Below are 23,233 nucleotides of genomic sequence, written 5' to 3'. Positions count from 1 at the left end.
CAAAAGACAGACATTGTCTAATTTGTCTAAAATTTGCCATATTGTGTTTAATAGTCCTCACCACTTTCTTTACATGTTTTTTTAAAATTGAGATTTGAGTCCAGTATAATACCAAGATAATTGCATTCATTTACTATGTGTGTGTATTTTTATATACATAATAATTTCACACAGCACAAACTCATATGTTATGCAAAAAAACCTTTTATTTTGTATGAGATTAATCTAGATTAATCTATGCCCAGCTCTATATATATATAAAGCTCTAATCATAAAGCATAGGCTACATTTTTTCTATATCCCCCCTTTATGTAACCTAATGTGTATATTTACATTATTGTCATTTGTCTCACTGGAATCACATTTGTATGTTTATAGTTTTTTTTCATGTCTGTATCTTTACTGCTCTAATGTCTTGTTTTGTTAAACTTCACAAAACCCCCGCCATATCTGACATTCAGAAATAAAGAATATGATATTAAAATACAAAATACAATTAGTGTTATACCAAGCAACAGATTTTTATAAAAAAAAATTATTGCTATATTATTTAATTTAAATGTATAATTATATTTTGCAACAAATTTTTATTCAACGGCAAAATGGCTCTTTAAATAAGTTGATGAATCATTTGAAGTCATTTCGGCTCGCAGAATAAAATGTCTTAACGATTTAAATGAATAACTACACATAAGAAGTAGACTGAAACATATTGCGCAAACGGTTCGTTTGAATCATTAAAATGAATCGGTTCATCGCACTGATTTCCCGCCCACGTGCATGCTATTTGCGTCATTACAGGTTTCTTCAACTTACTTACTCGAGCTTCTCCACGTGCCTCCGGTTGCATCTACGGTCAGCTCTTATAAATGTATGAAGTTTTATATTCGTAAGCGTTGTTATTGTTATTTAATATATCAATAATGTTTTAAGCGACAATGTGAGTAACGTTTTGTGAAATAATTGGAAGATAATTAACACGAGGCCAATTACTGCTGTTTCGCAATGTTGGTCGTCTTGCTAATTCTGCTTGTCGAATTAATATTGACATTTTTGCAAATAAGCATTAACATATAGTAGATTAAACTTAATTGCACTTTTGGTTTGTCATGACTTCGTAAAGTTCAACGATTTGAATAGCATTTAACGACTCGATATTAGATTAACAAGGTTAACCGGATTGTATGCGTTAACGTAGTAACAGTTAACTTAATTTACAACGACTGTATATTTAATATCGTTGTCTGCTTTTTAAAAATGTATTAAAAAACTTTTCATTTATAACTCTTATCTGTCTTCAGCTCATCACGACTGAACCTGCCATGGATGACTGGGAAGAAGATCAGGTAAGTTAAGTCACACTTTAATAAAAAGATGAGAAAGTTTTGTAAAAATAAATCGCATTTTATTCAATAGGTGGTTCATATGTACATTATTAGAAAAGTTTTTTTTCCTTTTAACTTAAATGCTTTAAGAATAATACGCCATTTAGTTTGGCAATTTAAAACTGAACAAGGTTCACAGAGCTGTCGCCATTTTGGATTTCGCTTGGTTTCAAACAGCACCCATTTGAAGCGCCTTTATCACGTCCGCCATGTTGTAGCGTCGATTTAACTTACTGTAATCTAAAATGTACTATTCGACGAAATTCATTTCGTTTCTCAATCGGAAAACTGCAGCCTCCGGCGGTCGCACTTGCAGGTTACATACGTCATTAAGGCCGTCTTATTTCTGAATATTAACAATTATAAGTTCACTTTTAATATTGGTTAAACGTAAATTGTTGTAATATGGTTATGACTTGCGAAAGTATTGCTTAGTTAACTTAAATAAACCAGGTTTGATGACGTACGCAGCCTGCATATGCGATCCCGGAGGCTGCAGCCTTCTAATTGAGAAACTGACTCAGTAGCTACGTTTACATGGACACATTCTGCCTCCATCGGATTAAAATCCTTCCAATTAATAAATCCTATCATAGCGTTTACATGAACCATTAATAATGTGATCAGATTGATGTGCGTGTTTATATGACACAAGATTTAAATCAGATTTGATCATTTGACATGCGCACATTGCACAAATATAGTTTCACGCTGTTTCAAGATTTGCTTTGTGCCTCACTGATTATAAAGCAGCAGCAAAAACACCCATTCACGTGTGCCCAAAAAGCTTATTTTACTTCACGCAGTGCTGCAGAGACCGTTCGCAAAAAGCGAGTCCAAACACACGCTTTTGTGGATCAAAGTATAAATCATGCACTGACCGGACAACGCTGTCTTGTATCACTTTATGGGGAATTGGAAGGATAATAGGAACAAGATTAACAAGACAATCACTTCTTGTGACTTCCTTCAACAAAACAAACTCGAGTTATTTGCGTCACGTGTCATTACACCAATTCTACGTCATTTTTATTCAGATTGATCATTTAAACGGATTACAAATGTCCATGTAAACGCAGCTAGTGTTTTTGTTGGTCCTCTTGTCGCATACTTTTGCACAAAAGCACTTCTTCATGTAAGCTTTTTAATGGAAAAATACATACATCTCGGTGCATAGCAAATTGTTTTCAAGTACTGGGACACGATTGCAAGTTTGCATCACTTTGAGCTAAATATCTAAAAGAAGTTTAAGTAACTTGTATATCTTCGATTTTTTTTTTCCCCATATTGTGTTCAATGCTATGATTGGATAGCTTCATTTCCTGTCATTACATGGGGGGGGGGGAGAGATGTTTTTAAAACCTTAATGTGTACAGAACCAGGACTCATAGATTATCAGATATTCACACAACATTACCTTATCAAAAATCACGTGATCAGTCCAGATGATTAATATCCTTAAAGGGCAGTTTGTCTCTCTTTCATCTACCATAGTGGCCATTTCTAAAGCAGGACGTATTTCAAAAAGTTTTGCTTTCTCCATTTGTGCAAAGAGATGTTTATGGTCAGGGACAGAGGCCATCAGCGAAGGTCTTTCCGGGTGTGCGTGAGACGGACTGCGTCATCTTGCACGCGCATCTCCGTTCAGCTTTCAAACCATGCTCAAAACGCACACTAATGATTTCTCAATCAAATGATTACTTTATCAGACTGTCAGGGTAGCAATAATTTGTGTAATTTACAGGAAATTTACAAATTAAAGATAGATAAGTGGCAAAATTTCTGTCGGCTCATGACAACGCGCACCGTGCGTTAACAAATACACTCTTAAAGTAATAAATTAAATCAGTCCGGCTGCTCTGTGATGTGACACGCTTTCAGCTCCGCTGAATTCACACATTTTAGTTGTTACGCCGCATTCAGACAGCTGTGTGTCGCCCGTCTCTTTCAATGGGGTGTTTTTAAATCTGCTTGTCATAAACAAATGAGTACCATCCACGCCAGTAACTGACGAGAGCAGGATGATGTGAACTCCACTGCTTCGTTCTCATTGGTAGTCGCTCCTGAAATTCGCTTGATATTTGCATAAAGTTAAACTTTTCTTAACTTTCTCGCGTCGCTGGACACGCCCATACGGTCGCCAAGGGTCACTTTCGCTCGTGCCGCCGGAAGTCGCCCGGTTTTCATTGAAATGAATGAGATCACGTCGCTCTGCTACTGCTGGTCGCTGGCTGTCTGAATGGGGGGGGGGTAAGTGTTTGGTCTCTAACAAAACTAAATTATTTAATTACAAGAAAAAAATCAAAACGATGGTGGAAGACGGTGACGCGGTTGGCAAGCTGATCTAACCAGTGAGTGGCTGAACCCCCGTTTATACAGACTATCGCGACAATCCTAGTTTCAGTGCCGACTGTGGACATGCCACCAACATTTGAGAGCAGAGAATTTTGCTTATTTTTCCCAGATTTATTTTTCACAACTTTATTCACGTGACAGGCTTTTTTCATTCAAATATGGCTGTGTGGTTAATAACACATTCTTCTATTCTTCTTGCATTTGTTAATGAATATTCAGCAAGAGTTGTGATGTCATGTTTAAGTTTTTTTTTCTTTTTGCAGAGCCCTGTTGTATCCTCCAGCTCCAGTTTTGGTAGGCATTTCTCTTTTCCATAGTTTGCTAAGCAGTGGTCTAGTGCAGGGTATACTTTGGTATGTGCCACGATTTTCTATATAAAATTTAACCATTCGGTATGACAGTCCAAATACACACATGTGAATTACGGTTTAATGCATCCAAATCTTTCCATTTATTGCCTGCACATCTGTTTGTGTGTGTGCAAATACACCTCCCCACGAGTAAATATTCAATTACTGTGTGCTAAAGCTACAGATACTTGACTATGATTGCGATGTTTGTCAGATTTCACACACGCTCTACCATGGCGAGCAGAGAAACAAGACATCTATGCAAGGCAGCACTGCCGTCATTCAAATCTGTAGTATGGGTTAATTTGCACAGTCAAGTCAAGCACACAGCCAGTGTCTAAAAGATGGTGAAATAAATATTTATCCATTCCATTTATTAATGTGACATTAACTGTCCGTGCAAAGATTAGGCTCATTTCATGTGATTAATGAGTGATGATGATCTTTGTTTGCGTGACAGAGAGAGCAGAGCCGCGCCCGCACACTTTCTGTCTCCCTGCTTTTATTACTCAAAACAAAACTGACACGATGGCGAAAGGTCAGAAGACCAAATCGTATCCACCGAGGAAATGTTTTTCGTGTTGTTACAGTAACACTTTGTTTACAGTTTTGCGTTGCTCAGCCTGGATTAGAACACAGCGCGTCCGATTCGCGAACTGACTCCTTTGAACGGATTTGTTTGAATGAACGGTTGAAACAACAAATCAGTCCCAACACTAAACTCACAAGACGTCACTGTCAGCACAATCAGTCACTTATAGTGCCTCAGAAATGAGAATGTAAATGTGTTTAGAAAGATTTGCCCTAAATAACAGTCTCAACTAAAAAACATAGACATTTACCATGTTAACTTCATGATGAATGAATAATTTATCAGGTCTACCAAATAAGGATTTTATCCTACAAAGCAATAAAAGCCATCGTAAAAACTGATCAAAGATGATGACAGCAGAGTGTCAGGTAATATCTGTGTCTGATAAATGCATGGTGCAGAGGAGGTTGTAAAACTCTTCAGAAAGACCAGTCATAATTTTTTTAAATACTTTGACTTAAATAGTGACATTTTAACATTTAAAATATCTGCTAATGATGAGAACATTTTGATTATGTACATATAGAAAATCGGCCAAACATATCGGCTGCCCTGATTTCTAAAAATCTGCATCGGCCAGAGAAAAAGCCATATCGGTCGACCTCTAGTAAGCAACAAAGTTTCCCACAAACCGTTCTAAGAGGTCTCATATTCACTGCCCAGCTTTACCTGTCATTGTCATGATTACTTGAAGGATTAGTCCATTTTCTTAAAGTCCAGATAATTTACTCACCACCATGTCATTCAAAATGTTGATCTCTTTCTTTGTTCAGTCGAGAAAAAGTAAAGGTAACTATTGTAAAAAAAGTTTGTGCCGCTGCCTCGACCTCCATTATTAGTGTATAGTACCTGACTGTACCAGAGTATGCATGTACATTAAAAATATAAATTATTAACTTTAATTCCTTGCATTTAATTTCAATTTAAAATTAAATCTTTTATGTTTGTCACAGGTCAGAACTTCAGTGGTGGCAGTGGAGGATTCAAAAGCTTTTCAGGTTCAATTTTTTTTTTTTGTCTCCACTATGTTGACATCATTAGTTTTCTTGCTTGCATTGAGTGTTCAATATTACTGTATTACTAAAATTGCAAGATGTTGTTTGTCTGCAGGAAGTGGAGGACAACAAAATGGAAACGATGATGGTTTGTTTTCTCGATTTTTATGTGCATTGGTCTATATAATGGTACAGTTTGTATTTTGTAAATTGAGGGAATTTGTTATAACCTTTTTAGAATTGGTATTACTTGTTTTCTTATTTACAGTAGCTAAAAATGTCTAATTTAATCACATTAGGAGTATAGATGGTTAACTACCAATAAATATTTGTGCAAGTAATTTTTTAAAAGGAATGTTTTACACTTTATTAATAATATTTTTGAATACCCAACCAGGACTATCACTAGTGAGTGTACAATATATACATGAAAATTATCACTTCTGAAAGATCAGCACATGAAACCCACATTCAGCCGTTACTTATTCACGATACAGCACTTGCCTCAAGTACCTTATTGCTTTTATAAAATGGTTACCACACAATATTAAAGTAAAAAATAAATTATTTTATTTTGAGCTAGAACTTCACATATGTACTCTGGCGACACGGAAGATTTTTTAGACATCTTAAAGTCTTGTTAAAGTGGACATTTCACATCACATCAGAGTGATTTGTACAAATTTGGCCTCATGTCAATAACTTCAAATCTAATTGTTAAGATTACTTGTTATAAAACATGCATATGGCAACCAATCCTCAGACCGGTGAATGTAATGTTTTTTGTAAGTCACCATATTTTTATTTCCTTTTGGTCATGTGTTTATAAGGCTTTGTCAGTTGATAAGAGTGATAATGGATTTGACCCCTTTTATTTTTATAGATTTTCTATAATTGAAGTAGCTAGAAAGCTTATATTAGAATACAGGTGATGGGTCTTTCTGTGTGTTTGTAGATGAGGGCAGCTCTTGGAGGAAACCTTCCGAAAATGGCTTTAGGGGTAGAGGTGAGTACTTTCACACTTAAACTGTATTTGTGTTGTGGTCTTGGGAAGTGATTCATGCTAAATTTGAGTTCTTATACAAGTCTTAGTAGTTTAACAAGATGGGTAAATACATTTTGCTTAACACATTTTTGAATAATGCTGGAAAAAGACCTACTTGTGTTTGTAGGGGGAAGAGGAGGATCACGAGGCAGAGGAGGATTCAGAAATACCTTCAACTCAGGTGATCCTAAATTCGTAGTTTCCCAGACAAGACCTAAAGCTAGTCCCAGATTAAAATGTGAACATCTTGCACTGACATAACTTCAAATATATCAGTGCTATTGTTTTGTCTCACAGCAGTAATGTGTATTGTAAAGTATGTTTGTAAAAGCTACTTGCATGTCTTAAAATGACTAAGGCCTAGTCCTGGATTAATCTAAACCCTGTTTACGAAATGGTAAAGTGTACCAATTTTAATTTAAATGGAGCTTACTGTAACACTGTTTCACACCTGCTATATGACCTTGTGAAACAATCTGTCCAATCTGTATAAAGAAAACAATCTGTGATGCTTCATACTGGGATTGAGACGGGAGGATTTTGGAGAAGAGGCACTGTGTTAAATTTAGGAGAGTGAAAACATGATGGATGAATAAATGTGTAAACCGCATTAACTAATTTACATGTGCATGTGTATTTCATACAAGTTGCATTTGTTTTGTCTTTCAGAAGATGACGATAGAAATGGCGACAGTGAGGGTAATCATTACTTAAACCTTTAGATTGCTGGTATACATTTATAGTTCATTCATTTCATTAACGCTTTATATTTCTTAAAGGTTATAAGGGAGGTGAAGGTCGAGGACGAAGAGGTCGTGGTGGTTTCCGTGATGGTAAGTTTATAAAATATCAGAATTTAATAGTTCAAGATTATAATGCTTAATTTTAGCTCCGTTTGTCAGTCATTAAAGTAAACCCTGATATGAAGCAGTTGTTGAACTACTTGTCATATAAATACATGGACGAGAAATATTGAGTTGATATTACAAGTGGAAAATGAAGGTTGAGTTTTGAAGTATTCCAGTAAAGGTTATGATAATGTTTTCATCTTTACATCCATCATTCTGTTCAGGTGGTGAAGGGGATTCTGGGAGAGGACGTGGGCGAGGAGGTAATGAATTATATAATATTAAATAGATAATATTAAGACATCTCGTAGTAAAATGTGTGTTTAACAAGATTTATTTATTTGCACTGCAGGTTTCAGAGGCCAAGATGAAGATGTGTTTTCCAAGAGTAAGTTACAGCAGTAAGTTTTTAAGTATTTGATGTGATGGTGTTTATTTAATTGACACATTCTCTTGTGGTTTCTGGATTAGGTCGTTCAGGATTTGACTCAACAGATGATAAAGAGGATAAAGAGAATGTAAATGAAAATGCAGGTGTGTCTCTTTCACCCTCTGCGTGTAATTGTATTTATAGGTTCCTTGTCTCATATCTGATGTAACTGTAACCCTCTCTTATAGGACCCAAGGTTGTTTACGTGCCCCCACCACCACCAGAGGAAGAGAGCTCCATATTTGCCCAGTTTGCTACAGGCATCAATTTTGACAAGTATGATGATATACTTGTGGATGTGAGCGGCAGCAATCCTCCAAAAGCTATTATGGTAAGTTTTTGGTGTATGTTTTATGATTCTTAAGCAGGGTGTCTGCGCGGTAGTAAAAAGAATCTACCAAAAGTAAGGCCCTTGAAAGGTTGTAAAACAACCAACAAATGCAATTTGACTTTGTAGTGAATTTTTGCTTGAATATTTGTGTCTCCATGTTTTAACTTCATCTAGCGTAGTATAAATTTATATACGGTGCTAACAGGACCCCTCCCACACCCACAAAAAATGGGTGCTGGATGTCGTGTTGGTAGTAAAAAATATTGTGAAAGTGGTAAAAACGGAAGTAAATTAATCTCTGATTCCTGCATATACCCTGTTAAGTAGTGCCCAAAAATAGTCATTAACCACTTTGCTTTTTGATTGCTCAAAAGCATGCGCTTTGTTTTCACAAGTTGTAAAAATATTCACTATTTATTTTGTGTTTATGCCCCATCATCACCAATCATATCTATGCAACCAAAGATTACTACCTGAGCCCTTAGGGGCGTTTCTCAGACGGGGATTAAACTAGTCCTAGACTAAAAGATTTTTGCACTGACAACCTGCACTGACATAACTTAAAATACAAAAGTACTCTTTGTTTTGCCTCAAAATGCTCACAAGTAATGTTTTTAGTAAGGCATGTTTGTTAAAACTAGTTATATTTCCTAATTAAACTAAGGCCTAGTCCTGGTTTAAGACAATCCCTGTCTGGGAAACCACCTCTTAATTGTTTCACTTATTTTTAGCTCTCAAAAGCACCAAATAATGCATTTACTTTTAAAATGTACACACTGTTTTTCTGTTGGAAACCCTAAGATAAGACTGTTTTTTTTATTGTGTCAAATTAGGGCTGGGCGATATGACCCAAAAAATTATCGAGAAAATGTTTTCCATGTCAGTCGATAACGATAATTATCATGATAAATTACAAATCTTTACTCCTGTCAAATTTAAAGGCAGATTTTTGCTCCTGAATGAAAATTGTAAAAACCAGACAGTTAATAATGGTTTTAAACTACTTTTTATTCAGAACATGACAAATACTAAAATCTTGTTTTAATGCATCTGTATTAAATGTAAATCTATTTGTTATGAAATCAACACATTTCTGACATAAAAGCAGCAGACTACTGTCACTTTAAGACCCAAGTCTTAAGTTTCAATATACTGAGTAACAGCTGTTTATGTTCACTTAAACAAGAAAGAAAACTTAGTTCAGTGATCAAGCGTGTGTTATATATACGAGCTATACACGCTGATAAATGGATGTCAAGAGTGTCACGTTGCTGTGGGAGCGCACATACGCAAACACTATATTCACTGCAGTGGTGGATCTGCTGTTTTTCCTCAGTTTCATGAATTTGTGAATGTCCTGTAAGTATACTTTTATATTATTTTATATTAAATTTTATATTTTTATATTCCGCGCATTTGGATTCCGTGATTCCGTCCGCGTTATCCGCATCGCGAAAATCATAGGTCTCTACTAATAAAGAATAACTTGCCTCATCTTCCACTCCTTCAAGTCTAACTGTCACTGTGATTGTAAACCAAGAGCGCGTGCCGCATCCGGAAGTGCTCGCGCAACATTACGCACAGTGCGTAAACATTATCGATCACTTATCGAACTGTCCTTATCGGTTTATCGGAAAAGCTTATATCGGTAAAATTATCGTTATCGAATTATCGCCCAGCACTATGTCAAATAAAAGTTTATTATGTCAAATAAAAGTTTATTTTGCCAAATATCACCTGAGTCCCCCAAAGCATGATGAGTTGAAATGATCAAATTCACAAAAAATGTGAATAACTTGAAATTGGGTGGCCAGATGTGTGCACCAAAACCACTAATGTGCAACTTTTTAATATCAAACATTGCAGTCAAAACTTATAAAAAACTGTGTATTTTTCTAGACTTTTGATGAAGCAGGACTTTGCGAATCACTGAACAAGAACGTTGCGAAGTCTGGATATACAAAACCCACTCCCGTCCAGAAACACGGGATCCCTATTATTTCTGCTGGAAGAGACCTAATGGCTTGCGCTCAGACTGGATCAGGAAAAACGGTTAAAATTACACTTATATATTTTGTTCTTATCAGGCACACCAGCTGTCTGATCACTTTCTATTGTTTTCATATTTAGCACAAACAGAACAGTTCATCTTTTAGATAAGATTTTCATCAGTAAATGTGCAATCATAATGGCTATGCTGGTGTTGAAGTGTGTATGTTTGTTTGTTGGCTGTGGTATTCTTCAGGCTGCGTTCCTGTTGCCTATCCTCCAGCGGCTCATGACGGATGGAGTTGCAGCCAGCAAGTTCAGTGAAGTTCAGGAACCTGAAGCCATTATTGTGGCTCCCACCAGAGAGCTCATCAATCAGATCTATCTGGAGGCCAGGAAGTTTGCTTATGGGTACACATTTAAATGCATATAGCTAAATACACCGTTTTGTGTGATTGCTGCATATCTGACTTCTCTCAGGCTGCAAACTGTATTTTCCTATATAGCAGTACACATTTGGTGATAGTTTGAATCCTCTGCAGGACTTGTGTTCGTCCTGTGGTGGTTTATGGAGGGACAAACACTGGATACACTATTCGTGAGGTGTTAAAAGGTTGCAACATCTTATGTGGAACACCTGGAAGATTGCTAGACATCATTGGTCGTGGAAAGGTAATTCAATTATTGTAGTATATCTAAATATTCTTAAACTTTTTTTTTTATTTTTGATGCACAAACATGGTAGTTTTGTGAATGTTAGCTTAATAACATTTACACATCTAGTATAAAATAAATTAAGTTGGTACACTTGAAGACTCTAAATGTTTTTCCCTCAGGTTGGCTTAAGTAAGCTGAGGTATTTGGTTCTGGATGAAGCAGATCGGATGCTGGACATGGGATTTGAGCCAGATATGCGCAAGTTGGTGGCATCTCCAGGGATGCCTTCAAAAGAAGATCGACAAACCCTCTTGTTTAGTGCCACCTACCCTGAAGATATTCAAAGGTCATTTACATGATTAGTTTAACCTTGCTGGCACTCATTACAGGCCTTTCTTTAAAAATCCCACTAAAGGGGCATTTTCCTGGACAGCGTTTAGTTTAAGACATTTTAGGAGTTTTAACATGCATACCTTACATTACTGGTGTGAAACTTGAAACAAATCAATGGCACTGATATATTTTAAGACATGTCCATGAAAATAATTTGTGTGTAAAGACTAATTGACCAACTAAAGATACAATTTACTTGCCTTATAAATGAAGTCATATTTTCACTGGACTGAGAGTTTGTAGATCGCTCATGACTTGTGTCTGTTGTTGACAGGTTGGCAGCTGATTTTCTGAAAGTAGACTACATTTTTCTTGCTGTTGGTGTTGTGGGCGGAGCCTGCAGTGATGTTGAGCAGAGCATCATTCAGGTGACTCAGTTTTCGAAGAGAGAGCAACTGCTGGAATTACTGAGAACCACAGGTCAGTGACTGACATTATTTTAAACACATGAAACTTAATTCATCTTAAATCTCTTTACTGTTTTTGGTGGAGATATTACATTTTCATATTGCGCTAATTGATGAAGCTTTTATAATGGTGAACGATAAAGTGTTGAATTGCATTACAAAAACAGGTCTGTGTAAATTCATTTAAGAGAATGATTTCTAAATGGATTATAAATGTGTTGCTGAAATGCATTGCAAAGACTGAACTATGTAGTACTAAATTGTAAAAAGTACATGTTAAACAGTTTCCCACGTTTGTGTTCAGGATTATTTTGGCAGGATTAAAACAGTGGTTCGTTCGATGATTCACTATAGCCACCGAGCATAGCCCCACCCCTAACACAATCAGAAATCTCTATTCAGGTTGTAGCTACGAGCGAGCGTAGTTTAGGGAACTTGTTAACTCTTCAACTGCAAGGAATGACAAACTGTGTTATGACACCTTAGATTGGCTGTTTGTTTGTGGTATTCATACTTCAGACTTGGAGCACCTATGGTCCGATTCATGATTTTATATTACCTTTGGTGTGTAAATGTATTAGTACTTGTTAACAATACGCAAAAGGTACATACCCCAAAGTAAACGATTATGCAAGTTATCGTTTTCGACGTAAATCTGATGTCAGAGGTATTCGGGCAAATCACAACGTACAGATTAGCTGGCCAATAAGGGACACAATGCTTTTTAGATCGATGAGTTTTGTACAAAATCAGTGCGTTTCAGGAAGAGTGAAATCTGGAGCTATTGAAAGGTATGGTATGTGGAAATAATGTGTTTTTAAACCATAAACCATGCAAACACATTGTATTATACCAAATACACAAAATAATGTTGTTTTTAGCAATGAAATGGCTGCACTTTAACTTTTTCATATGGGGATAAATAGCTGATGGGGCTTGGGACTGGGTAGTATGGTGGTATATACAGTTACCATGAAATAAAATGTCATCTATAACAGATTTTTCTATTCCGTGCATTCTGCGGCATGTAAATAAGTGGCATGGCCAACACTTTAGACTTGGTGTTACAGAAACTGGATAAATCCACTGATAGCACATGAATGAGTTATTTCTGTAAATAACATTTCGGCCGTATTGTTTCGGTGATAAAAGTCTTTCGGCCGGAAACCGAAAATGCTCTTTTGGGCCATTTTTGGCCGAAAATTTCCGGTGGCCGACTATTCGGTGCATCCCTAGTTTAGTGCATTTTCACTTAAACACAAACTAGTTTATTATATTTGAACGTTGGTAAGTATTTAGTTAAATTAATTGGTGAGTGGCAAATTTTTATATTTCAAAAACGGCAAACCATAAAGCTGAAAAACATAAAATACCGTGAATTAAAATTCCTCATTCCGTGAAATAGATTTTCCGTCATACCGCCCACCACAATGGCGCATCTTTGGGATTCTTCTCTTGCTTTTGGGGACATGCATGTCTCTATGCATTGTCATTTTGCAAAATCTGTGAACTGCATTTAAATGCAACCATTTATTTTCACCACTGTGGCGTTGCAACATCAGTTGTTGCAGTGGTAATAGTCATTCTGGTTGGCTAACTACTGTAGTTTTTTAGCCTAGAAATCTAGACGCACCCTAGCAACCGCAAAATATATTTGCTGCCAGGGTTTAGTCTAGGCACTCACAATACACTTAACAGCTCCAAAAACCAAAATTTGGTCAGGCCAATCACATCGTTTGTAGCGTCTGTGGGGCGGGCTTAACATGATGACGACAGAGCTGCAATGGTTCCTACTTGAAAACAAAGAATGGCTGCTGCTGCTGGCGAACAGCTTTCTTTTGAAGCGGCTTTGGCCGCGACTCTGGAGGACTTAGACTTATGTTTTTCTTTGAGAGAAGAGCAAATAACCCTACTGAAGTCCTTTTTAAGCAAGAAAGATGTGTTTGGAGTTTTGCCGACTGGTTACGGTAACTACGTCACCTTCTTCGTTGCTCTGATTGGTCATAGCGCTATCCTATTGCGTGCAGAGGCATTTTGAGGGACAACCTTATATCCCGCCCCTTGCATTGAGCCGTTTGTGTGAAGAGTTGCCAGACCTTACATCTTGATGTAGGTCTGGCTAACCAGGCTAGTAGTTTTTAATACCACTTACTTTCTTAACTGCTCTGATCAAACAACAAGCTGATATATTACAGTGCATCTTATCTGACATCTTTAGATAGAACTTAAGCTCGGAATACACTGCACGATTTTTGCCCTCCTATAAGATCATTACCTTATCACACTGTGCGACATTGCTCGTTTAAACTCGGGTACGAGAGGTAGGGGTGTCACGATTCTCCAAATCCTCGATTCGATTACATTTTCGATTCTAATGTCACGATTCGATCCGATTCTCGATTTTTACGTATTTTTTTTTGAAGACAAAAATTATATGCCTTTATTATTCTTTATTATTATTATAGTTTAACATTAACATGCACATTGCACAACTTGCATGGGGGGTTGTGGGCTTCACTTAACGCTAGTGTTGCTTTCGTCAACGAAAAGTATGACGAAATATAATCGTCAACGAACCTTTTTCACGTGACGAAAACGAGACGAGACGAGACGTAACGAAAATGCTGGTCATGTGACGATGACTATAATAAAATGTATAATGCAATATTGTTGACCAATAAAAACGAGACTAAAAGTGGTTTACAAAATAAAAACTAAGCTAAAATGTCTCTTCATTTTCGTTGACCAAAACGAGACGAGACGAAATGTTATAACGTTATTTCGTCTTTTACCCATCTCAGCATCTCCGCGCCCCCACCACCTGACTGCAGGTGATCACGTGTGTTGTTGGCGCTGCGTAGATCAATCAAAACATGAAAGTACCGCGCGAGTGAGTAGAAAGCATGCGGAGCAGTCTGCTCTCGCGATGCGGTGATATCATACGCCTCCATTTGCACGTCAATGGGCATTTCAAACAGTGTACGCGGCAACCGCGAGACATGCGGAAAGCGGAGAAACGGGGGCGGTTACAGAGGTGAAGCGGAGTTGGTCCACAAGCCTTGCTCGTGCACCTAAGATCCTCTCCCTTTTACGGACACGACTCTTCATGGCAGTCGCTGTTGAAGATAGACACATTTCCACTAAATGCTGCACAAAACGCTTCCACTACATGAGAAAAGCTGTAGCCGCGCAGCGATTCCGACCGGGAAGATGCAGCATTCTGGCTCCAAATGTAAAAGAAAAGTCCAAAATAAATCCCGTGCATCACTTTCAGGTCAGTTCAACAAGCCTGTTAAAATCTATAGCTTTGATTGCTGACACCACCAGTATAACAATGTACAAATTTATATCATGTAACAGTTGTTTAAATGACATTGTGCTGCGTTGCGTTTTGAAACATTGTAAATATATCTATGCTAAAGACATTCGTTGTTTTGTATATGCTTAATAACTACACTTATTTATTATTTAAATAAACAAAACATACTTCGCTGAATATTAAATCAATCAAACACCTGTACTGTTGAGAACATAACCATACATACCAACTTTGCTTTTCTTAATAGACAACTGCTGTTTTCTTAAAGCTGACTTTTAATTTACTTACAAGAAAAACATTTAGTAATTCTCCAAAATTGCTTGGATTTATACTGACATTTAAGATCAGCTTTGTCACATTAGATTAAGCCAAAGTCCATTAGGTACACTGGTGGTAACTTACAGATGCAGAAATATAAACTATAATAATATATAATTACATATGTATGATTGTAGTTTGTGCTGCTGTCAAAATACAATTATAAATGTTAACAATAGCATATTTCTATTCTCACACATACTATAGTTGTGTGTGACCCATTTGACCTTGTGTGTGTGTGGTGTGGTGTGTGTGTTTGTGTGTTTGTGTGTTTGTGTGTGTGTGTGTGTGTGTGTGTGTGTGTGTTTGTTTAGACTACTTTTGTTTTGATTATGTAGACTTTTATGTAGACTCTTACGAACAGTCAAGTCACTCACTCAGAGGATAGTAAAATAAATATCTATTCAAATCAGAGCATCTTCCATGTCTGGAATGGATGTATTCTTGGGTCTATAAGGTAACAATAATATAACTTTTGTTTGAAATGGGTTTGGCTAAAAGAAAATATTGTTTTGTCTATAATACTATTAGGTCATTATACTATATGGGTTAAATAGAATTGCATTACTAAAAAGAGACTAAATACAATTTCACTGACTAAAACTAGACTAAAATGTCATCAGTTTTCGTTGACTAAAACTAGACTAAAATAGTAATGGATAAGTCTGACTAAAATAAGACTAAAATGGCAAGAATTTTAGTCGACTAAAGCTTGACTAGACTAAAAAGAGTATGACGTGACTAAAACTAATAAAAACTAAAATGACAGCTTGACACAAAGACTAGACTAAAACTAAAATGAAAACAGGCTGCCAAAAACAACACTACTTAACGCGAGAGCTTGTAGAGAGAGGATTCCTTCTTGCACGCACATAGACTTAATGCGCGTGTCTTGGACTCATAGCATCTGAAATAAATCCAGCGTCATTAGCAGCTGTGCTTCTCTCTGTCTCACGTGCACATGCACGCTCTCGCATCTGTCCAAAGTCTAAACATAAAGTAAAGTAGTAATCCTTATGTATTTGTTCAGTTTTATGCGTTTCATGCGAGCTGAGGCAAACTATCCCTTTTGTTTCAAATATAATCCGCTGCATCTTTGCGCCTCTTTCACTCTCGCGCACGTGCAGAGAGCTGCGCTCTGTCCAAAGTAGAGATCGACCGATATATCTGTTTTCCGATATTTTCCCCGATATTTGAGCATTTTCCGATGATCGGATATCGGTTTTGTAATATCGTATTGACCGATAAACGAGAGAATTGAGAATTGCGCGCCGGACGCATCCTGAGGAGAGGAGCTCACAGCAGCAGAAGCAGCGTGCACAGCACATATGACGGCGGAGTGACGCGACTTCATTAAAAGGTCTTTGAGTATACTTACTTTGCATATGAGGCATTTATAACACATCTTATTTGTGCATTAATGTGTGTTATGTTAAATAAGTTGATATATTAAAAGCAATGTATGCAGCTTGTCCAAGAATAGAGACGAACTCACAGAGTCACGCTGGCTGATCCATAAAATCCGGTCCCAATAACGACGTAGCTTTGCATGAATAAAACCGCCCTGAATTAATTCTTTGTGGAATTAAAACCGCTAAATTAAATTCGTTTTTCTGTTATTTATGCTTATCATTAGCATCGTAAAATCACGTTCATATTGCTGTTCACTTACCGGGGTTGAAGGCTAAAGCACAGCCACATTTTTTAACAATATTTACCCTAAGTTATATTAACATTTCCCAGATAGACATTATTTTGCTAAAATATCTAAATAAATGTCTGTGGATATTAATTAATTAATTAATTATTTATTACCTCCGCAAGCGGTCACAGTTTGATACAGTTAATGCGCGAGTAAATGCATAGATAAACAGCGCTGTCAACAGCCATTTCATAAGCTATAACAACAAAATTATTCTGACATCAAATAACGTCACCAGTTAAGAAATTCAGTGATATATAAGCCGTTTTGATTGTTACTTTCCTGAATGTAGTATTGCAGTCAGTGATATTATTTGTAAAATCTCTTTGCTAACTACTGGTTGGACTGCTGAAGGCTACAGGTTGCTGGTCAAAACAACGATATTATATCCCAAAAAAGAGACTTAATCCACCGGTTTTACTCTATAAACTATGTATAACAAGCAGCCAACTCTGCTATACTTTTCTCTCTCTCCCGCTCTGTTACCTGGCAACCGGAGCGCGAACTTTGGATCAGTCCATTTCTGACGAAGTGATAGGGGTGTTTGGAATGGTCCATGTATTGGGAATATAGTTTCTACATGATTCATTAAATTAATATTATTCTTAACTCTTTCAGACCCCTCTATTTATGACTTTGTATGCAAAGAGGAAGTGATTGTGATGATGATGATGATGATGATGATGATTATTATTATTATTATTATTGTAAGGGTTTGTTCAGTTCAGTAGTTTTGAAGTTATTATGTCAAAAAAAGAAGTATAACAGTAAATAAAAATCGGTTCAGCATATCGGTTATCGGGCACATAAGCATTCAAATATTTGTTATCGGCATCGGTTTAAAAAAATGAGTATCGGTCGATCTCTAGTCCAAAGGCAGATCACTAGGTAGTAATCCTGTTTATGATATGCATTTCAAGGAGTTGTAGCATCCCTCGTGTTTAAAATATGATCGCGTTCCGCTGGACAGATGTTTTTAAAGGCATCTCTGACAGTTTTTCCCCTCTCTTGGCAAGCCGACCGGACGTGACATGGGGGCGTGGCAGCATCGACGATCCCACAGACTGTGCGTTGATCATGATGAATTTCTGACACTGTCAGAAAACTATCGTAGGCTATCTTTGGACGCAAGACCGGGAAAACGGCCGTCTTTGAAGTCTTTGAACCTCTCTCAATGTACGACATAGGACCACCGATGAAGAGCCACGATCACAGAAATCGCGACGATTGTTTCACGATGACAATCTTTCGTCTGGGACAGCCAATTATCGTGCATTGTATCCCGGGCTTTAGACAAGAGTTAAAGACTAAAAAATAAAGTTGTTTAAAGAATTGTGTAGTTAAACTTTCTCCCAGATTTGAAGTTGCAAGAGTGACACAATATTTTAAGTCTTAATCTTATTGTCTTTTGGTAAACTACAATGTGTGTGTACTCCTCTTGATAAAGCTTTAGGTTAATAAACTGCTTGCAAAAGTACAGAGTAAAATTATAAAAGTTAAACATGGAATGCAGAAGAAAAAGCTTTTATTATATAATGTTGCTTGATGTGATGCTGTTATTTGCAATGACAGGAAATGAACGCACGATGGTCTTTGTTGGAACCAAAAGAAGTGCAGATTTCATTGCAACCTTTCTCTGTCAGGAGAAGATACCAACTACAAGCATTCATGGGTATTAAAGCTTAAACCTTTAGTCCTTTATTCTGATACGGTGTTGCCTACTATCGGTGGCTTTGTTCTGTACATGCAACCGCATCTGTTTTCTCTTGAATAGTGATCGTGAACAGCGAGAGCGTGAGAAAGCGCTCAGTGATTTTCGTACAGGCCAGTGTCCTGTACTCGTGGCCACATCCGTCGCTGCCAGAGGACTTGACATTGAACACGTTCAGCACGTTGTGAACTTCGATCTGCCCAGCAGCATTGATGAATACGTGCATCGTATTGGTCGAACTGGACGTTGTGGAAACATCGGACGGGCTGTGTCTTTCTTTGACCCAGAACCCGATACTCCACTGGCTCGCTCTTTGGTCAAAGTCCTATCAGGGGTTTGTATCTTTTGTTACATCCAGAACACAGTGGTTACTTGTAGGCAGTTAAAAGATTTCTAGTTGAGAGACTGTAACAAACAATGTGATTTTGTAAGGTGAATTTAACTTTATCTTCTGCATGTGACTGACTGTGATTCAGTGAAAATAAATTAGCTTGTTTATTTTGTGTAGCCATTTATTATTGCTTAACAGCCACAGAAATTGTTTAAATGTACGTTAAATGAATTGGTTTATACAATTTTAACTTTTTATTTTCATTGTCAGGCACAACAAGAGGTTCCCAAATGGCTGGAGGAAATAGCATTCAGTGCTCATGGAACAACAGGTTTCAACCCGCGTGGAAAAGTTTTTGCATCTACAGACACACGGAGGGTATGACACACATCTTAGTCTACAGTCAATGTTTTATTTCTAGTACTCAATAGGTGTAAGAAATGAGTACTTTGGGGCATGCAATACTAAAAAACCTAAAAAAAAAAAGTGCCTACAAACTTTGAAAAAAAACACTTCTTCGATATGGTAAAAAGATATGGTAAACAATTGCAAAATCACTAGGGCTGTCACTTTTGTGAAAAAATCATTTTCGATTTTTAATATATAAGTGTTCATTGAATCGATTGTAAAATCGATTTTCCATGTCTAAAAAAGACGTTTCCATTTTCAACGCCAAATAACAGACAAATGTAAAGAGAGCGCCTGAAACGCACAAGTCATCAATCTTATTCATTGTCATGAAGTTTCGTGCAGAATAAAAAACAGCAACAGTAGTGCACCATTCTCTAAAAAAATATGCAGAGTGGACTGCTGCCATAAATGAAAAACATTACTGCGGGCTTCAACCGGCTGCTTTTATGATTTAGGCAATTCAAAAATTATTTTAAATAATGATTCGATCCATTTCAAACAACTGTTCAAAAGTGAAACTTTAAATAGACTTACTTGAAGTTGAGAACATGCTGTGTATTTTTTTATTAAACGTAACCGACACTTAGGCGGCACTAGGCAGGCATAATGAAATGCGCAAAAAGAATAGGGCCATTACAAATTATTGGTCAGGAAAACAAGTCGATCAACATTTTAGGGGTCAAGAGCAGAGCGCTTTTCATTCACTTTATGTCCATCTGTTGAGAAGACGCACTCCGACCGCACTGATGTCCCAGGGAAACTCGGGTACTTCGTTGCCAGCTGCGTATTTCGTACTGCCAATCTTCCATCACAAAAGCGGGTCGCTGTCAGCTCGCAAGGGTGGCTCCTTGTCATAACTCATCATCTCCTAAGGTCACAATTTCGACGCTCTCTCGTGTTGAACAGGTTTATTGACGTTGTCCTCCATTTTCTTTGCAAAACACTAGATGCAGCGATTGAAAGCGTGAAACTATAGGTGCGTAAAATTCCTGGGTATTTTCTGTCTAGCTTTCGCACACCTACTGCACTTTCGGAATTATTTATTTTCTTTTTCTGCTTGTTTTGTTACATCTATATTTTTAACTGTTTAATTCTTTTAAAATTAATAGTGTACAGATTTGGTTAAAATCGATTGCCTATTTTCGTTTTCGAAACTTTTTTTGGTTGGTCCGATCGATTGTGCAATCGATTTTCGAACGAAAAGTGACAGCCCTAAAAATCACTAAAGAAAAAAAGAAGAATCTAAAGCACACACTAGGTGGGTCCATAGTCCATGTGACTGCCACATATGGGTTGTATTAAAGGTAGGGTAACACATTTTGAAAAATGCCAACGGTAGCCGCCTAGCAATGAAATCCCGATCCCACCCTCAAGTCAAATCGCCATCCAAAGTCACGCCTCTTTCCAAACACATGAACACGCACAGATCAGACGGTCTTGTCTCATGTCTCATTCACCAGTGAGAAAACTTTGCAGTACAAAGTGAATAACACTTCCAAAATAACCAACATAAACAACTGGTTTACATCAGAATTAGTTTAAGCACACGTTCGATTGTGTAGACGTAGTAACTATATCGTTATGCTAATCCGGAAAACAAACACAAATTTCATAAGCAACACAACGTTTCATCAAAGTATAATATCTGAATCCATCTCAATACAAACATATCGCGTATCTACCTTACCAAAATAAACCGTGCAACGACCCTTTCAGACCCTTTGCCTCCTGTAGCTGTTTGCATCTCGTGGTAAAGCAGTAAAGTTACCGATGGTAATTTGGATTTTTGCTCTTGCTGATCCAGGCAGTTTTTGCTGTTGTTGTTATAAAAGATGCATTTAGTTTTGTTGCTCCTGTGTAGGTTGTCAATTCAGCAGAAAAGTTTGCTGTTCTCGCTGTTTACAGACAGAGCGCACGTGAACGCGCCGATGACGTATGGTATCTGCGTGGACTCGCTGCGCGGTGGGAATTCAAATTACGCTTACGTATGAGGGACATAAAAGGAAACGTCCGTTCGGACCGAAATCTATGATTTGTTGAACATTTTTTGGTCCTACGCCTTTCACAGATGACATAAATTTTTACAAATACATTTAAACAACTTAACACCGTGATTGCTATCAGGATGTGAGGAGACTTTTAACCAGCATAACTAAAAATGTTTCAGGATCAAATCTTTTACCCTACCTTTAAGGAAGTACTGACAAAGGACCTAAGTTTAAATGTGATTCATATGCCATCGTTAATCAAATTTAGCAGGATTTTGAGCAGTTTTCAGTTACAGCGTCGCATGACAACTGACACCACAACATTTGTAGAGCATTGAGGATATAAAACATTATCAGAATGGTTATTGGTTGCAAACCCCATTATGAAAGGAGTCTTGTGAACTGACTTAAAGTGTAAAATACCGTACTTGTCCTTAAAGCCCTGTTTTCAGATTGTTTATGATGAAATGGAACGGTTTTGACTGAAATTTGGACACATGATGCTGTCCCGAGAATTTTTGTGTGTTTGTTGTATTACCCCCCACCTCTACAATGGGTGTATAGGTGCACAGGAACAATCCTTCCTAAAATGCATTAAACTTTTGTTTACAAAGACGTGGAACTCACCGAGTGGTCAGGGGTGTTCACTGATATGCTCACACAAAAATCGCTGCAAAAGAAGCTTTCCAATGTCAAAATTTTAGTCAAAACCGTTCTATTTCATCATAAACAATCTGAAAACAAGGCTTTAAGTGTAAAATACCCAACTTGTCCTTTAAGTTTGTCTGACTTGACTCATTTGTTGCCTTTGTCTGAATATCTTTTTTCAAAGGGCGGCTCCTTTAAGACAGAACCCGCACAAGCATCCGGTCCAAGCCCAGCCGCGGCCACAAGCGCCTCTGCCGCTGACGATGAAGATGAATGGGAATAATAACTCGTCCACTAGTTTGTTGTTTTATTTTCTTGTTTGTGAGTTTTCTCATGGCTCCTGAAGGTTTGTTAAAGAGTCACATGCTAAAGACTGTAAGGTTGAACTGAAGGATCGAGAATCGAGACAAAATACCTTTTAGCTGTTTGGTTTGGACTAATGATTTTGTTTGAGTAATGTCACTTGGTTTGTTGAGCACTACTAGCTATGTGGATTTATTTTCTAAAATTGTTACATTTTCACATTTGTGTATTTTAACACTTTGCTAAGTGTATTGAGTTTTGAAAGCCTTCACCTGAAAGTCTTTCCTGCAGTTATACTTGAATCAGTTCTGTTAAATGTGACAATTTCTAGGTTTTGTTTTTCATAACCTGCTTGTCTGATGGCTGAAGTATACAGGTGAATAAACTTGTACTCATGTGCCTTCCCACAAAAGGTAAATAAAGTGGTTATTTACCAGTCACCTATCGGTTTGGTATGACAGTATGTTATGTGCATGATTAAGAGTGAGTTGTTACAGAAATTCTGACATTTAATTCACATTTGCATAGTGATGTTCATAGTTTATACTGTTGCAAAGCAAATTTACAGAAGACAAAATGTAGAATATACACAAACCACACACCCAAAACTCAGAATCTGCTCTCAGTTTAGAGCTGGTGTCAACTTAAATCCTTGGCTCTTTCCACGGGTGTGGGGTCATCTGATGTCTTCGGCCATTAATCAAACTGAAGGCTGCATCCTCCAG

General features: G+C 37.2%; 1 protein-coding gene across 3 annotated transcripts; it reads left to right on the top strand.

The window, feature by feature from the left end:
- The first annotated feature begins 556 nt into the window (after positions 1–556).
- ddx4 (DEAD (Asp-Glu-Ala-Asp) box polypeptide 4) lies at positions 557–22,948 on the top strand. 3 transcript variants are annotated; one of them, XM_065240499.2, is made up of 22 exons: positions 557–871; positions 1,302–1,346; positions 4,004–4,034; positions 5,636–5,680; positions 5,793–5,825; positions 6,633–6,683; positions 6,850–6,903; positions 7,395–7,421; positions 7,502–7,555; positions 7,795–7,833; positions 7,923–7,958; positions 8,042–8,104; positions 8,189–8,331; positions 10,231–10,383; positions 10,577–10,731; positions 10,863–10,992; positions 11,157–11,323; positions 11,645–11,790; positions 18,689–18,788; positions 18,891–19,161; positions 19,429–19,536; positions 22,390–22,948. In XM_065240499.2, exons 1-22 carry the CDS (start codon positions 743–745, stop codon positions 22,486–22,488), a joined length of 2,079 nt encoding a protein of 692 aa, XP_065096571.1. In that variant the 5' UTR covers positions 557–742; the 3' UTR covers positions 22,489–22,948. The 3 variants fall into 3 exon arrangements, with proteins under 3 accessions (XP_065096571.1, XP_065096570.1, XP_065096572.1); XM_065240498.2 differs by having other exon boundaries at positions 7,392–7,421; XM_065240500.2 differs by having other exon boundaries at positions 863–940; positions 7,392–7,421.
- Positions 22,949–23,233: the final 285 nt, after the last annotated feature.

The sequence above is a fragment of the Paramisgurnus dabryanus genome, chromosome 10, assembly GCF_030506205.2.
Source record: "Paramisgurnus dabryanus chromosome 10, PD_genome_1.1, whole genome shotgun sequence".
Classification (NCBI taxonomy): domain Eukaryota; kingdom Metazoa; phylum Chordata; class Actinopteri; order Cypriniformes; family Cobitidae; genus Paramisgurnus; species Paramisgurnus dabryanus.
Note: the sequence above shows the minus strand (reverse complement) of the source record. Positions and strands in the feature narration are given on the sequence as shown.